The sequence below is a fragment of the Opisthorchis viverrini genome (genome assembly GCF_000715545.1).
Source record: "Opisthorchis viverrini unplaced genomic scaffold opera_v5_74, whole genome shotgun sequence".
NCBI classification, from domain to species: domain Eukaryota; kingdom Metazoa; phylum Platyhelminthes; class Trematoda; order Opisthorchiida; family Opisthorchiidae; genus Opisthorchis; species Opisthorchis viverrini.
Genome location: NW_008751731.1, coordinates 562,437 through 579,436, shown reverse-complemented (window position 1 = coordinate 579,436; position 17,000 = coordinate 562,437). Strand labels below are relative to the sequence as shown.

The 17,000-nt window shown below is 41.3% G+C and overlaps 1 protein-coding gene across 1 annotated transcript; it reads left to right on the top strand.

The window, feature by feature from the left end:
* Positions 1–3,458: 3,458 nt before the first annotated feature.
* Positions 3,459–13,785, top strand: T265_04506 (hypothetical protein; the record flags this gene model as incomplete). Its single annotated transcript, XM_009169261.1, has 5 exons — positions 3,459–3,665; positions 4,704–4,800; positions 8,273–8,379; positions 13,328–13,575; positions 13,671–13,785. The coding sequence occupies 5 exons, from the start codon at positions 3,459–3,461 to the stop codon at positions 13,783–13,785; spliced, it is 774 nt and encodes a 257-aa protein (XP_009167525.1).
* Between the last annotated feature and the right edge of the window lie 3,215 nt (positions 13,786–17,000).

Genomic DNA, 17,000 nt, shown 5'->3' with positions numbered 1-17,000 from the left:
GGGTAAGGTAATGATGTGTGGCTTTATCATCGTACCGCAGTAAAAATGTCCCAAATGCATAATTAGGAGTTACGCACTCCAGGATGTTCAAAATCCCGTGGCATTTAAACAAATATTTTAGCTTCGTTGTCCGGAGTTATCTTCCTTGCCCATGATACGCGTAGGTGGTGTTATGTGTTTGGTTACCTGTACATAACATTGTTAAAATCTGACCTGAGCTTGTGGGTTGTAAGGCGGAATGTTGTGGCGGAAGGTTGTAGCGGGATAAATCTGCTTCTCTTTGAGAGTAATGGCAGGTTTTTTGCCCTGTACGTGAATTTAGTGTGGGCGGAAAAGTTGGCGAGTATATCTTTGTTGCGAATTACCAGCAGTAAAAATCTGACGAAACTCCAGGGGGATTCGAACTCGTAACCTCCCGGCCAGCAGTTGGAGGTTGGTTGGCAAACATCTTATTCTTCAACCAGTAGCCAGAAGGTTAAGAGTTTTGAGCTCTCTAGGGGTTTGTGCGATGCTTACTGCTGATGATTTAGAACAAGGATGAAGCAGCTGTGCATATCGGCTTTTCGTCAGAGATTAACTTCACTTACAAGGCAAGAGTTTAATCTGCCTATTAGATCAGACATATACTGGTGTTTATGGTTGCAACGGACGCTAGTGACCGCGGTATCGGCACAGTTCCAAAGCAAAGGACTGGAGTCATCGAATATGCCAGTCGTGTCCTGACTAACCCTAAGCAGAAGTTTTCAACAACTGAGAATGTTTAGCGATCGTCTGGGCCCTGGACAAGTGGAGAACATATCTGCTTAGACAAAGGTTTTATGTCAAGACCGACCACAAACCCATGGAGTGAATCAGGATCACCAGAGATTCTCACAAAGAGCTCACGCGCTGGGCACTGTGATTGCAAGAGTATGACTTCGCTTTCCTCCTCACATTGGTAGGATGAATACTGGGCAAACTGTTATGAGTAAATAATCATGCCTCATTCATACACCTAAAAGACTTGATTTGAAGGTACGGTAAAATTTTGTTTGTCTGTTTTGTTTTCACACCTTCAAAGCAAAAGCCGCCTGCACATCCATTATTATTGCATTTATTTTATTTATACTGGTAGACGCTAGAAGCATAGTCCTTTAGGTTGGTCAGTTAAATGTTTACAACAGGTATTTGTTTGGTCGGAGGTTGACCGGTGATAATTACCTTAAGATCGTCGGTCATGGATTGGCCTAAAATGTAAGATGATGATTCATATTCGTTAGAATGAATTTCCACCATGCCATTCCGTTATGAGCGGTGCCATTCGGCCTACTGTATAGGCAACCTGTGTTACTTTCATCCAGTTCGCATTTTCTGTGGACCATCAGAATAATACAGCAAGATACCGAATTATATTCCCCAATTCTCTTCACAGTTCTCTTCAAGATGGTACGCTAAATCCGTTTTGTATGTGAAAGAATTCTCTTCAAAGTGAATCCACTTCCATAAACTATGAATGAGTCCCGGTTTTTTCTCCGTTCTGCTCTTATTTTCACAATATTTTATTCTTGAATACACTTTCTCATCCATCAGTATAATTTCCAGACCTGAAAGGAGAGAAAATTTCCGCAAATTGGATTGACCCCGTTCCTCCAAAAACTGAGATTCGTTGTTGACTCTTCGAGGGTACCAGCAAGGTAGAATTTTGGATTTACATTATTTAACTACGACCATCGTCCATTTGAGAAAACTTGATAAATTGATTCACGAGCACAGTCACTCGACCAATCAGTTTACAGAGATTACAAAGACAGAGTATATTTGGCGCTACGGGCAATACGATCAGAAGTGATATCCGAACTACTCAAAACCAACGTTCATCCGAGTAAGTGTTAACAACAAATGAAGCATATTTTATTTTTGTTTAGTTATTGAAACCCGATACAACTGGGCCAGATTATCCTCACTCTGTGGTCGTTGCCCAGAGTAACGTCACACAAACACGGAACTTGTTATCGTATGTGCCTGATCATTTTGGCAATGAGGTTGTTATTGTGTACTCAAGCTATATTGGGCATAAGGTAGTTGACGAAAATAATGGACAATTTTTTGATTTTTTGTCGATATTTGAGCAAAAACCAGTGAGTGTAAATCATTCAGCAACAGTTAGCCGAGCAAATTCAATCAACCGACAAGGCTTACATTTTAGTTTACTTGCAGTCTTCTTACTGTTTGACCATACAGGCTGCAATCTGTTTTCACTATCCATCCAAAGCCAACGCCAAGTAAATATTTTCGTCTTCCAAGATGACCAATCTCGATCACACGACATACTGCTTGTTTCAAGGTTGTAGCCCTTTCGGTCGCTCGTAGCACGGGGCGCATGAGAATCACTTGTTCGACCTAAAGAATCTCCACCAGCCTGCAAGTAGACCTTCTGACCAAAACGAAACTTTCAAAGACCTTTTTGTACCCTATGTCACCTCAAAATAGGGTGATATTAGTGAAGAAGAAACTCCTGAATTGCATGCTCCCCTAACAGGCAAACTACCTTGCTCGGTCTCAGCTGTTTCCAAATATGAGGGTTTAGGCTTCTCACAGGGCCGGAGTCGCAGACGGTAGACAGGGTGATAATTCAGAGCTCCAGAATGGTCTCGGTATCTGCCGGCGCTTCAGTGGAAATGAGGGAAATTTACCCCCTGGTTGAAATACCAACCAATCCGTCAATCTTGAGACAGCGGAGTGACCAAGTTTTCCTCGTAGCTTGGAACTTTTTGGAAAATAAAGAGAGAATAAAAAGTGATGACGCTGACCAAAGAAGAAACTTTGCAAGGATAACGTGGATATTTGAGAGAATAATACCCTAGCTGTGTAGGATTCTCTAGAGCTTCAAACCAATGATGATCCTCAACATGAATGAAGGAGTTAGGCCATATTATTAGGCTTTTATGGTAGATTGACTTTAAATGTAGGATGAAACTTAACAGAAATTTCCAAGTCAGTTCAATTCATCATCAGCCTAATAAAAGAAGTGCGTGAAGCCAGAATGACAAAGTGGGTTTCGTTTCGCACTTACCTGAAACAAAGTTAAACCCACTATTAACCAGCAACCATAAATGCGGTATCTAATTGATCATGTTTTGTTCTGCATTAGTATGGAACAGAATAGTTCAGGCTATTCATCATCCCAAACGTCCATTTAGGAACAAAGACTTGCGAAACGTTTAATATGCAATCATGGTGTCCACTGATTTATGATACATCGTTTTTAGATTCCAACTACAGGTGAATGGTGAACGAAAGCCCAGTATTCTCCCGATCCGGGGCGCTCTGCGTGACGATATCGTTTTGGTTTCTACCATAAACCAAATCCACCATGTAGAACTGTCCAATGATAGGAGCTGATGAAATGAAATTTGATGTTTATCGCAAGATTTGAGGCCTAGCTATCTAGGATTATATCAGTTATACGCTAGTAGTAAATGATTTTTGTGCAAAACAAATTGCTGAAAGTCTGGGCACTGCCGGCGCGACTCGTCCTTCAGGATGAGGTTCATCTGATCCTAACGGTAGATGGTTGGAGACATTGGGAATTACGTCTGCTAGTCGAGATCAGTGGTGTTCTCGTTGTCAGCTTCTTTCCAGATCATCTGAATAAATGTCTAGAGGCGTGTACACCCGGAATAACTGTCTGTTTAAGATTAAGTAGCCTCCTTATTCATTTTCAAATAACTTATGGTTATAATGCAGCAAGGCATCATTCTATAACGCTGACACCATGTTCTGCATGATGATATTAACGGATACAGGTTCCGTCCCACTTGCATGATGAAGGCAAGTTCTGAAGGCTTTATTACTCCTCATAATTAGCATGTCCTCAAGATCAGCGTGATACCTCCACTCACTAACTCCATGGCTGTGTACGTCTAAGAAACTCTCTCTCACCCTCTTTAGCCTACCCGTTGATAGTTGTCACACTACTGATGGAACACACTACTCATAAGGATGCTAAAAACTGATTGTCAATGCAATATTTGTTCCGCTTTATAAGGTTAAGGTAGGTGGTGGACGCAGTTAATGAACTTTGACCAACCACACGCTTTACCCGACCACGAAAATTATATGCAATTGATGCGATACACTAAGTTGACAGCTAAGTTGTTGTTCATGGGAGGTGTGTAATCCGTCGACAAAGCACATTGTAACAACTGAAATGTGAGATAACTACTATGGGACGCATTCAGTTGAAGAATACCACAAAAGAAAGTTTTCCTTGAATAACTCGGTAACATCAACTTAATTTGCAACTGAGTGCATTACTCCGCCGGCTGTCATCGTTTTTAGTTTGAGAATAAAAACGCGAAGTTTTTGCTTCTTAACATATGCAAGTAACATAGGTTGAGAATAGGGGATGAGACACTTTAGGCCATTAAGACCAACATGTGGGCGAAACTAGCAAGTAAAGGAAACCACGGAATCCGCTTTTCCGTAGGAAGGAAAATAGAACACCTGGGCATAGAAAAATCAGACCATTTGTTGCAGATTACACAAGTCTCATGTTGTTTTCCACGGCACGGGTTCAAATGCCACCTTACTCTGTCAGATCACCGTGTAGAGCGGGATGAACAGCTTTTTACCAGTCGCGGAAAAACGAAGTTAATTGAAGAACAAAAAAGGAAATACTGGTTGTGTCCATAGGGTTTGCCATAAAGTTTTCCCTCCCTCAGGTGAGAAATAAGTTTACGTCATCCACTGTTAAAACAGCAGGTGCAAGAAATCTTGAAGACGATGCGATTCGGCAGTCCCATAGAGTGCTCCCAGATGGTGAGTTCAGGCCAAATCGTCCACGTATCAGCTCAGGAGGTAGCTCCATTAGGACTAGCCGTTGTCAGGCATGTTATAAAAACGCATCTTCAACGATGATGCAGAGATTTCTGGGTGGCATGGTTTACATCACACAAACAAATTGAACCAACCCGGCGTGCCATCTTCATTGCAGCAACCATCATCAGCAATATCATGTACTGTCCTGAACAGTGCCTGACAGCAGTGATCCCTCTTGCAACTGATTCGATTTACAACAAAAATGAGCTGTATTAAGGTCGGAAGACCTATTATTTGGGTTGTAGAGACGATAAATGAAAAGTGGCGCTTTTTGTAGAATGGATTGGCGTTTATTTGTGACTAAGACACGCTAACACTTTACGAAGTGCATTATTTCCTTCATTTGGATAAACGGCATCTGCCACTCACTAAATGTGCAACTTGCGTCAATGCCCGATCACCATACATTCCTGTTCAGTCTTGCAGTGTATTCGCAAGGTCACTCTGTCCGTGATTCTCTGTGTCGACATCTGCGGTACATGATCAGGTAACCAAGGTTGGAATGCCTGCAGTGAAAATGGTTTCAGGTAGGCATATTTTTTGCACACGTTAACGCAAAGCAAATTTTCGTTACTGCCACTGGAGATTGGTTCAACGGAAGCCAATTTTCAGAGGTAAGTGCGGTCGATTTATCTGTAAGACTTTCGAGATTGCCCCCGCTATGGAAGGCAGAGAGTTGCAACAAACAATTGCGTCGAGAGTAGCCGGGTAATTTCTTCCCAGGTTTGTACGGCTAACCAATATTCAGTAACCTGTCTTGATAAACTTGAATGAAGAGTTAGTTCGGCACAGATTATTGGGCATTTCTATGCGTTAAGTGCTTTCAGTCAAACAGCAACAGTTCGTAGCGTGGAAGAACAATCAATCAACAGGTAGGTATTAGTAAACGTTGGTGCTGTTAATTCATGCACTCCAGATACTTCACAGCCACAGGAGGAAGGGTATATCCTATGTGCACAGTTCCTTGAACTTCTAAATTGTTTTGCGTCAGGGATAAAATAAGTCTCCAGAATTATCAGAAGTTTCATTTGCTGGGTAGATGTCTGGCCATTTTCATTCCATGTTGCTTACACTTTGACCAGGTCACCAGGATAATGTTGTAAAAGTGGCCGTAGGTGTTCCGCGCCGTATTTCTCAGGATTGAGCTCGAATAAATTTTGCACACTGTGCGACGTGCGTTTAGGTTGATTGGTAGAGACATACAAAATTACTTGCGCAGTTTTTTTCACAACTGAGCGTTTCGATCACCATGGGCGACCTTTTGCCAGGAACGAATCAATCGGAATCCTTTGTAATTCCAATTATAGCCACCCATCTTGAATCACGGAATCCATATCACGTGGTCACGTGCTGACTGGCTCCGCAGGTAAAATTTGCACTCCTACGGTAACATTATAATTCCGGGTTATCCGTAGACTGTTGGCAGTGTAAGGAGTTTTGGACATTTTCAACGAGAATTTCATTGTCAGTGAAACCACTCTACTCTCAAATCTTCCTCGACTTTCATGAGGTGAGCAGTGCTGATGAATCCCACTAAGGATAAAGCAACTATGTAGTGCTACTGAGTATTTCAGCAAAGATTGAACTTCACTCACATAACGAAATCCCAATATGAAATTCCCAAGTCATCTCAGGAAAGTAAAAATCAGATTTCATTCGCTTGCCCATGTTCGACCACCCACTAACGATAATACTATTCCAGGCATTTGCGACCAATTGTGAGATAAGAGAAACCACAGTGTATGGAAAGTTTTGTTAGTGAAGGCGTCAACACTCATCAAATTACATTCAGGTGTGAACGCAAGTCACATTTCTCATAGCAGTGGCATGACAATTGTGTTCTGGATTGTTTAAGCGATAGAAGTCGGGCCAGCCAATATTTTCAATGAATCTGCGCAATCACTTGGTGATCTTAAGAGGGTAAACGCGAGGCTGAGTTGAGATGATGGATGGTATGTCATCGAATCGTACAAGTTGCATACAAACAGGGACAGAAAATGTCATTTGGTCCAAGCAAACACAAGAGGCAGTTGTGGGTGGGAGACGGCTTGTGTACACATCATGTAAACCACACAGTTGGATAATCGTTCACATTCTCGTTCAAAGCGTGGCAGTGTAGACGAATGCATCAGAAATTCTCAGCAGCATGACTGCTTTTTAGGGTTTAGGACACTGTCAATTCACTAGCTTAGTAAAACCGAAAATTTTCAAGGCGTATTCTACAAAGTCTATTCCTGCTTCCAAGTGATTCATCACTATTTGCCCCTGGTATTTTGGAGGATTCTACTATCCATCGTTTGGCCCGTCCGCCATAGTCACTGTTCTCCCATGGATTTGAAACCTCATAGTGCGCCTTCCCCTCATAGTGTCAACGATTAGGTAAAAGGTGAAATGAAAAACTAGCTACCCTTTTTGGACCTCAGTTTATTTGGAGAATGCCCATAACTTTTTACTACTGATTGCTCGTCTTCTAAATATGTGCACATCCTTGTAAAGATGCAATCACGAACTGATCGAAGTGTAAACAAGTTGCGCACACTGTTCATCAGTAAGCGGTTGACAAGATCCCTTTCAGCAACTTTGGAACGTTACACTTCAGCATTTTCGAATCAAGGTGGGAAATTTCCGGAACAGACGTGGAAAGTTTATTGCCTCCCAATTGCAGCGAATCGGACAATGAAACTAATAAGAAAACCAAAGATTGTAATTGGCTGCCTTGAGCTCAGAATTGTCACTTCCAACGGTGCGGAATCAGACTATGATCTGCGACCCATGATAACTTCATTCATCACTGTGACTTCGTTGCATAAATGAAGCAATCGTCAGCATTATTCTTCCAGACGGTTAGTGAACGCAAATCATTGAACCGCCTGAAAAGGACTTGTTTGAAACAGGGGATGTTATGTATCAAGTTAGTAACTGTGCTTCCGTTTGCCTCAGTCTTTCGGAAGTGAATACCTTTGAAAACAACAACCATGTCCAGAGTTTCTGTTGCATTTGAAAACCAGGAGAAACAGTATAGTTGCATTCTGGAAATTCTCGTTAAAGAGCTTGGAGAACGAAAAGTATCCGACCTCAGTGAGAGTATCAGTGATGTATCAGTCGACATTTCGAAGTCACTAACAGGTACCATCCCACGCAGATCTATCCGCACTTCCCAGGAGCTACGTCGTGCAAATCAAGCGTAGTTCTGTCCAGATACTCGACATGTTTGCGATAATCTTACATTTCGATAACTCTATGAACAACACTAAACATATGTGAGGCTAAAAGTAATATTTTCTTAGGTCTCGAAGCAACTTTTAGATCAGCTGATTTTGCTCCCTTGTGATTGTTGAAGAGCTCGTAGTCACCTCATAAATGACACGAAGTTAACTTAGGAAATATTCTGAATCGTTCTCTTTAATTTAAGGGGAAGAGTATCTGAGTAGCCGCAGGGCAGAGATCAGACACCTTAGTCTCGTCCACATCCCTCAAAACCCGCCCGGTGATTTTTGTCGCCCACAGCGACAAGACAAAGTGTGTAAACAGAAAAATACATCAATACAGAGACATTTCACCTGGTTTTTAAGAAGGCAGTAGACCAAAAACGCACTAGTCACTGGAGATAACAAACCAAATAATACTTGGTGAAATGGGCTTGTGGGGTGTCATGATATGTCTACGATTCTTCCAAGCTTCAAACTGATTTCGAGTTGTAAATCTGTCAAAAGCCGCTTTCTTTCACGTATGTTGAATGGCATCTCGACGATTAATACCTATTAAATTTGGGATGACCAGATTAACTGCGCTCTTATAAGGAGTAGAACAAATTTATATCTACCTATTGAACGATTTTAAAAAACTCAGCTTTTAGTAAAAAATATATTTCTGAGTTATCGATGATGTTGTCACAAGGTAGACGGTGCACCGAGGAGCCATTAGTGTCCAATCAGCTTGAAGCAGTGCCAGGATGTGTTCAGCACACTTTTCCACATCTTGTGAATATTACAATGGGCGACATGTCCCTATACACAAAGCTCAAAATCCAAAGTTTTTTTCTTCTGAATCCCATCTCTTCTGGGCGGCTAATCATATACCAGGCTCTTTGGCACATTCACTCACAAAGAGGGGATGCAGTTGTACTCAGAGTCACCAAAAAAATCGGGTATCAATGCATTTTAGTTTGCCTCGGTCCACCGAAAGTGACACTGAAACACGAATATAGGCCATTGTTTGAAGCCATCCATCAGATACTCGATAGGACTAGCAATTCTCACAATTTATTTCCCTGATAACGTAAAGGGTTGCAAGGTGAGCTCAAACTTTGTTATACTGAGCGATTAAAATTCAGTGATAGGGCAAACCAAGTGGATTCCTACTCACTTGATTAACCCTTTTTATTTCACGTTTTAGTCAACAGTACGGGGATTAGTATGATAGCGGCTATCTCATTCACCAAAACCTCTCTACTAAATACTCTTCTCTTGATGAAGCAGATCAAAGGAACAAGCGGTCAAAGTATAATTGCAAAGCACACCATTCCGGATGGGTTGTACAACCATCAAAGCACATGCCTGCTCCGCCACACAACGACGCGGACAGTGATGATATCAACTCGATTATTGCTAGGTGAAAAACTCTACCCCTAAGTGTTATACACTGCGGCCGATGGTCCGAAGGGTCATGGACTTTGATTTTGTCCACTTTTCTCAAGTAATGTTGAAAAGAACATATGAGGACCGAGGGACTTTGTACACCAGTATATCAGGATGAGTAGTTAGCAAACATCCGTTAATTTTGGAAGCCCCTGGTGCATCCCCTCCCGAAAGCCTGATAAGAAAAACGATGGAAAATCTCATCACGGTTGACTTCAGTGGTCATAATTTGTGGACAGCTTTTAAGCTGTCAACTTTTCGTTGATTTTACAGCTATATGATAGAAAGATCCAAGTGAGACATAACCCTCCGGTTTGCGAAAAATCTTCACAAACGGTCGAATTTTATCAATCAGGTGATATTTGTTGGTTACCGGATCATATTGTGAATGCCAGTATCTTTAAAACACTTATTTTTAGACTAACACAACATGTTCATCTAAAATAATACCACACTACTTTCTGACTGAATTCACAATACCAAAGCCGTCTAATATCACTAAGATATTAGGTAATTTCCTCGATACCGAACTACTTGCAAATTTGCTGAAAACTCTCGGACAGCACACTACAGACTGCGGAAATGTTGGAGCTTATCAGGTGAGGACACATGCAAACGCGCCACCATTAGCTTGAGAGGTGGTAATCTTGTGTAAACTAGCAAATGACCTGGTAATCATTAGAGACGCTGCTCGAAAGAAGCTTAAGTTCATCTTAAGCTCATCTTAAGTTCATCTCTACTTGCATGGAATGACAGTAAGCCTAGAAATGAAATGTGTTGTAATCGCTTATCTTAGTTGTTTTTAACCTCCACTTGGTCACCTCGCCGAGTTAAGTACACAAATGAATTGAGGTAAGGCAACACACACGATTCGGTGTGAAGGAGATTGGATCGTGTTGTTATTCGTATTTCTGGGAAACACAACGATAGAGGTGGAATGAAACGTGAGAATTGCAGTGCGCTGTTAGTATGAAGCGTGTTTTGTTGCAGCAGTGTTCTCGGGAAGCAATCTGAGCAACGCAAATTATCACTTTCAGCTGAGCGTCCGAAAAAGCAATGGCGGAAATCATTTACAGAGTAATTAATTTCGATAGAAGGTCAATTGAGATTTCAGCGGCTATATAAATGGTGAGTGGTTAGGTGACTTTAGCGCCTCTAACAGCGTGAGGCATTTAGTGAAAAAAGTGCTTTGCCAGATGTTACGAACCACTTGCGCTATATTCACAGGTGATACTTTACAGGCAATATGAAAACTTACCGGCTGCACGAATATGTGAGCCAGTTGGTTGACACTGGCTTATATATATATTACCAGATGATTGGATAGATTAGATAGATAGATAAATAGATAAACAGATAAATAGATAGATAGATGGATAGATAGATAGATAGATAGATAGATAGAGAGATAGATAGATAAGATAGATAGGTAGTTAGATAGATAGATAGATAGATAGATAGGTAGATAGATAGATAGATAGATAGATTAGATAGATAGATAGATAGATAGATTAGATAGATAGATAGATAGATAGATTAGATAGATAGATAGATAGATAGATTAGATAGATAGATAGATAGATAGATTAGATAGATAGATAGATAGATAGATTAGATAGATAGATAGATAGATAGATTAGATAGATAGATAGATAGATAGATTAGATAGATAGATAGATAGATAGATTAGATAGATAGATAGAATAGATAGATAGATAGATAGATAGATAGATAGATAGATAGATAGATAGATAGATAGATAGATAGATAGATAGATAGATAGTAGATAGATAGATAGATAGATAGATACTTTGATGACCCCGGGTTATTTGTGATTGACAATATACGAGCAAAGCAAAGATGAGTAGCAAATTAAATTGTCAAAATAAAACAATGAAAATAAGTACGAGACGCTTTGAAGTTCTTACATTAAAGAAGCAACGCCCTGAAAACAGAATAAGTGAATTTCTGTACACAAAAATAGGGTCACGCAAACTTTTGACGAAATTCCCTTGACGTAACCCAATAAGAAATATCTTTTTATTGTTAAATGTTTGAAGACACGGGTTTTGGATTATGTTTTTTTCAGTCTGAATATAATTATATTTAAAAGTATCAATTTGAGTGCACCATTTTTAGAATTGTATAAGGTGCCACGTCCCCCTAGATTCAGCTGATGAACCTTAGGTGCACGGTTTGGATTTAACGAGTGGCCGTCTTTATGCAAGTCAAAATAAATGGTGATACCTTGTCAAGCGCACGTTTTACCGATCCTGAACTAATTTAGTATCATTGATCCAATAGTATTCCCTCACCGGTTCTAAATTTAGTAAGCTATTTTGATTTGTGGGCTAACACAAAATTAGACGGGTTAATGGTATAAATGACGTCCGGAGATCAGTGAACTGGCAAAGAACACAAGAACGATATAGATAGAAATTAGTACCATTGATAGTTTACTGGAAAACGTTAAAGAGAACGAACGTACTCACCCCCGGAAACAATTCGGTTTTACTAGAATGGATAAATTTCGATGGGAAGAATACCCACTCTCTTGCGATTTGCTTGCATATGCGCACAGTTCTTTCGGAAAGGAACAAAGTGTGGTTGTTTGCCGAAGATGGCTTTTTACGCCCGTGATAATTTGATGACTTTTGATGAAACGAGACGTTCTGAAGTGAAAATTGTTTGAACGGCCCTTCTATTTGCCAGTTAAGACTGATTTCTGGTAGATCTGCTGGATGCTGACGGCATAGAAATCTATGTCCCAGCGAACCGACCCATCTTTACAGCCATCACTTGTAAATCGAGGCACCTGGATTCGGAACCGCTAATGTCCTCGCCATAAAGCGAATCTGCTTTTATGCGTTTTGAGATATGATACACCTGTGATGTGGCTTCCAGATTTTTGGTGTTCAGCCCCACCGCGACTGGTAACTGGATATCAGATTCATATAACTGTTCGTGAAAAATCACCCTAGCATGCGTTTTTTCCTCAATGAGACCGACAAGGCGGTTGTGGTGTGATTCGATCGTCTGATCTTCAGTATTAAATTCACATTAAGTGTTCACCCTTTATATGCACGCACAGCGAACTTTTTTGTACTTTCGATCCTGGACCACAAGTGCATTGTGCTTAACCATTTAAAACGCCCCGCACCAAGTTATTTCTTTTCACTGCAGAAAAAGAGTCTCCTCCAGTATCCTGAATTGGTTGTGAATTGGTTGACAGCCACAAATGATTACTCCTTAATGAGGATTCTCCCTGTAATTGAAGCCAATCTATGCTGGAAACCGAAGAAGCACTGCACAGCTGTTTTATCCTCATTTAGAATCCGTCCAAGTGCGATCAGCTGGGCAGCCGCTCGTGGCCGAAAGGTTAGGTGTTCGAACTTCTAGCCATGATGACACGGCTTAGAAAATCTCTGGGATTTTGTGAGGTGCTCACTCTCCACGATTCGCAATAGGGATGAAACGGTTGTACAGTGCTTCTCGGCCTTTTAGGGCAGATTGTTTTAGCTTACAGGCCGAATCAACCACAAAAATTAACTAATTGCCCCACATTACCAAAAATCACTATTGCCTTAAGATACCTACGGAAAATCTACATAATCTCACTAGTAAAACAATATCAATAGCTCGTCGTCAAAGGGAAACTTTTGAGTAGTTTGTTTGGTTTGCATGATATTGAACTGGAGTTTATCCGGAAAAGGTTGAGTGCAAGCAGGTGGCTAAAGAAGTTTTTACGCAGATATCTTAGTGAACACCAAACAACAGGAAAAGGCAGGCTAAAGGCTCTAGCGGTCTGTTTGGCCAGTTAACATTTAAAGCGGAAATGGTACCGAAAAGTCACGCACCATTTGTCTGAGACGGGAATCAACTGCAACGTTCATGAAGATACAGTTCAGCAGTGGCCGATTGAACAGCATCTACCTCAAGAATATGCTGTCGGTGCTACTCGCCTTCCAGGATGGGGACCGCGTGATCCCCACTGTGCCTGGTTGGAGACACTGCAAGATATGGCTGCCAACCGATGTCAGTGGCGTTCTTGTTCTCAGTTACTGTCCAGATTGCCTGAGTGAATGTCTGGAAGTGTAGGCACCTCGGAATGATTATGTTAAGCTAGCACTAAGTCCCTCCCCCATCCATCTTTATTCTTTTCTTTACAATGAGGCTTTCAAATAAGTCATGGTTGTACGGCAGTGAAGCATATGTATTGAACACTGATGTCACGCTGTCGATGATGATGATGATCTCAAGAATAAAATGCCTATGGACGATTCCGTGATTGTTTTTTACTCGTTTATTCGCAATAAGCTCACAAACTCTTCCCCAAACTCGGCTCTCTTAAACACTGTGAATCTCTAATCAGTTTGAACAAAACGGCGAGGCCATCGTTGCTTTGAGACCAATTCACCTAGCGTAATCCTTTTTACTGTTAAAACTTTAGAACGGAATTAAACGAACCATCTTACAGTGTTTTTTTGTCCGTACAAAAGTTCACGCGACTAGTGAATATGAACTCTTTCTGTACGCATCGCGAAGGGTGAATCAAGTTGAATCGATTCGTGAAAGCGATTCAATGAAATTCACTCGGTGTATCTGACTGCTTAGTGCTATGCCGTAACTGAACAGCCTTGCTCAGCCCTGATTCGCCCCGACCAGGTGCCTGGTGATTGAAGGTTTGACTTACGTCCTACAGAAAGGTAATTCAAGTTCATCTAATACTGAGCGAAACCGTTTGAACAGGTGCTTTCTCAGTCGAATTTCTTGCTTCCTGTCATTACTAAAATAGTATGTCACAGAAGCTACAGAAGAATGGATAGATCAGTGATTGGAAAATAAAACTTACATAGATGTTTTCATCCGTTCAATTGGCACAGAGCTCGGTGGTTTCAACGAAAGCGGAATATTTTCGTTCAGAGATGAAATTCGCTTGTTGGAACCAAGTCACTATACTTGGTGATGGCGACTTGGTTAGAAAATGCAAAGGGACAGCAATTAACAGGAACGAAGGACTAGAATCGAGATGGTCTACAGCCCATTCGGGTTCAGTGTTGCATAAGTTACTGTTTTGTTTTTTGCAACAAGATACTTGACAAATGAAGGACAGTCAATCTATGTTTGTGCCTTCATAGTCAGGATGCAGTCCAGTGTGAACAGTCCTGAGTAACTATTCAAGTGATGACAGGACATTGAAATTTTGGATGCGTAATTGTGATCTTTTTTTATTGCATAAGCATGATCCGGTATCGATAGTAGCCACGAGGTCCATCTGAAGTAACCTTATCATTTCAGGCTCTACAAGGAAGCTTCTTTCGCTCGCTCACTTAGTACAAACAAGAAATTTCATCCTCTTTAAACACGGTGAAAAGAATCCCGTCAAAAGCGGCGTGGAGACTGCATGTAATGAAGGGGAAAATCCCGATTTACAAACTTCACTTAAACGACTGTGACAAAAATTGTGTTTGTCGGCCTGAACAAAAACCTGCCACCTAATTCCGCGAACCAATCAGGCAGGAGGAAACTGGACCACGAAGCAAGAAGGAGGCGGACCAATAATAATAAAGGAGGAACAAGTCTGTCAAATTAAAGACATCCAAGGAACCAGCCAGGCTCAAGAATAGGGGACTCAGACGTCAAGGTCATCAAAGAAATTTCACCTCATCAGTCACGTTCACAAACCAGGCAAACGCTGGCAGAAGTAGAGGAATTTACCCGCACAACCAGCATTGACGATATCGCATCAACTGGTGTCAATCTAGCTGAACAGACTAACACGCAACGAGGAAATTTACACCCATTTTCTCCATGGTTCACATTCTGGGAAAAAATTACAGCAACAATAATGAAAAATACGGGTGGAAATGCAAAAGCCAAACTGACCAAATGAACTGTCCGAACTGGAACTCAGCGTTTCAACGAGGTTGAGGTCACTGGTCATCGACTGTCCGACTGTCGTTTAGGTCGGTTTTTGTCGTTCCCATGTTCTCACTATATGTTTGTAACTTGGCGAATATTTCAACGCAATATTGAGACCGATTGTAATGAAAAGTTGTTGCAGTGATTTGTGATACCACGGGTGGAAATGCAAAAGCCAAACTGACCAAATGAACTGTCCGAACTGGAACTCAGCGTTTCAACGAGGTTGAGGTCACTGGTCATCGACTGTCCGACTGTCGTTTAGGTCGGTTTTTATCGTTCCCATGTTCTCACTATATGTTTGTAACTTGGCGAATATTTCAACGCAATATTGAGACCGATTGTAATGAAAAGTTGTTGCAGTGATTTGTGATACCCATCGATCACTTTGGAAGTGATCCTTGTGGAAGCACCGTCAAACTGAATGTTCTCACTGTTGTAACTTTCTACGTAGCCTTCAAAACTTTTGTTTTCAGTGGGGTTACCGTTTCACATAATTGTATGCTTTGCTCCATATCGCATGCATCATAATCAGTGACATTTTTACAACCCCAGGTCAATAAGATCACAACCGAAGACCTAGAGCCTACATCCAGTCTGTCTCCGTCGGTGGTGCTTCCCACCCAGGTTCGAATATTTCGTTGTAGAAGGTGTGGGAGTTTTTGCAACCTCACAACCCATTCTATTCCCGCTCGTGTCCCAGCGCCTCTTCTTAGCAATCGAACGCGGCAAATTACTATTACCCGTAAACTATCCGGTCGATTTTGACCGCACATTCCCACATTTAAAACATCGGATAGGTAGTGGCGATCGATGTGCACTGAAACCCAACTCATATCCCTACGTCCAGTCTAAACTACTCATAAGTAGCGTATAGCTGTACAGAACAATCCACTGCACTGTCGTTAGATGTCCAAAGTATGCTTCCAAAGGTAATGCAAGTTCGATCAGGAACTTGGTTGAATATAAAGCTAGTAAACGTGTCAACACTTGTTCACGGTTCACAAGAGCAGATGCGGTTGATTTTCTGCATTTTTCGCATCTGGTTCCACCCAAACTGTGTCTGTGCCAATATCGTGAGATCGTGTGGTCGGCTGCGACTGTCAATCTCATGCTCCGAATCTGACTTATTATTCTGTTGTTTTGTCCATCTTTTCCCGTTAATGCGATCTAACTGTAAGAACAATTCAACGATTGCTTTGAATCAGATACACATTGAAGAGCGCCACAGGCTTTTCCATTTGTCCCAGCTGACTACTGCGATAGAAGTATTCTGTCCCTGTTCTATGATTACCGGCCATAACTAGAACCAGTTCCGACTCTACATTTCTCAACACGGAGCTGAAATCACTTTTTCTCTTCAGGGTGACCAGTCAACATCACCTGTCGATCTCTACAATCTTCCGTAGATTTTTCACATACTCCTCGTGTGTTCATCGTACCTTCTGTCAATCTATGATCTTTGTGCTAAGATTCATCCCTTCCATTATGGAAAAGACTACCTTTGTGAACTGACTTGATGGTGACCAAAGACGAGACACTTTGTTGTAACCAGACAAAAGCATGTCCTATTTGGTTGTG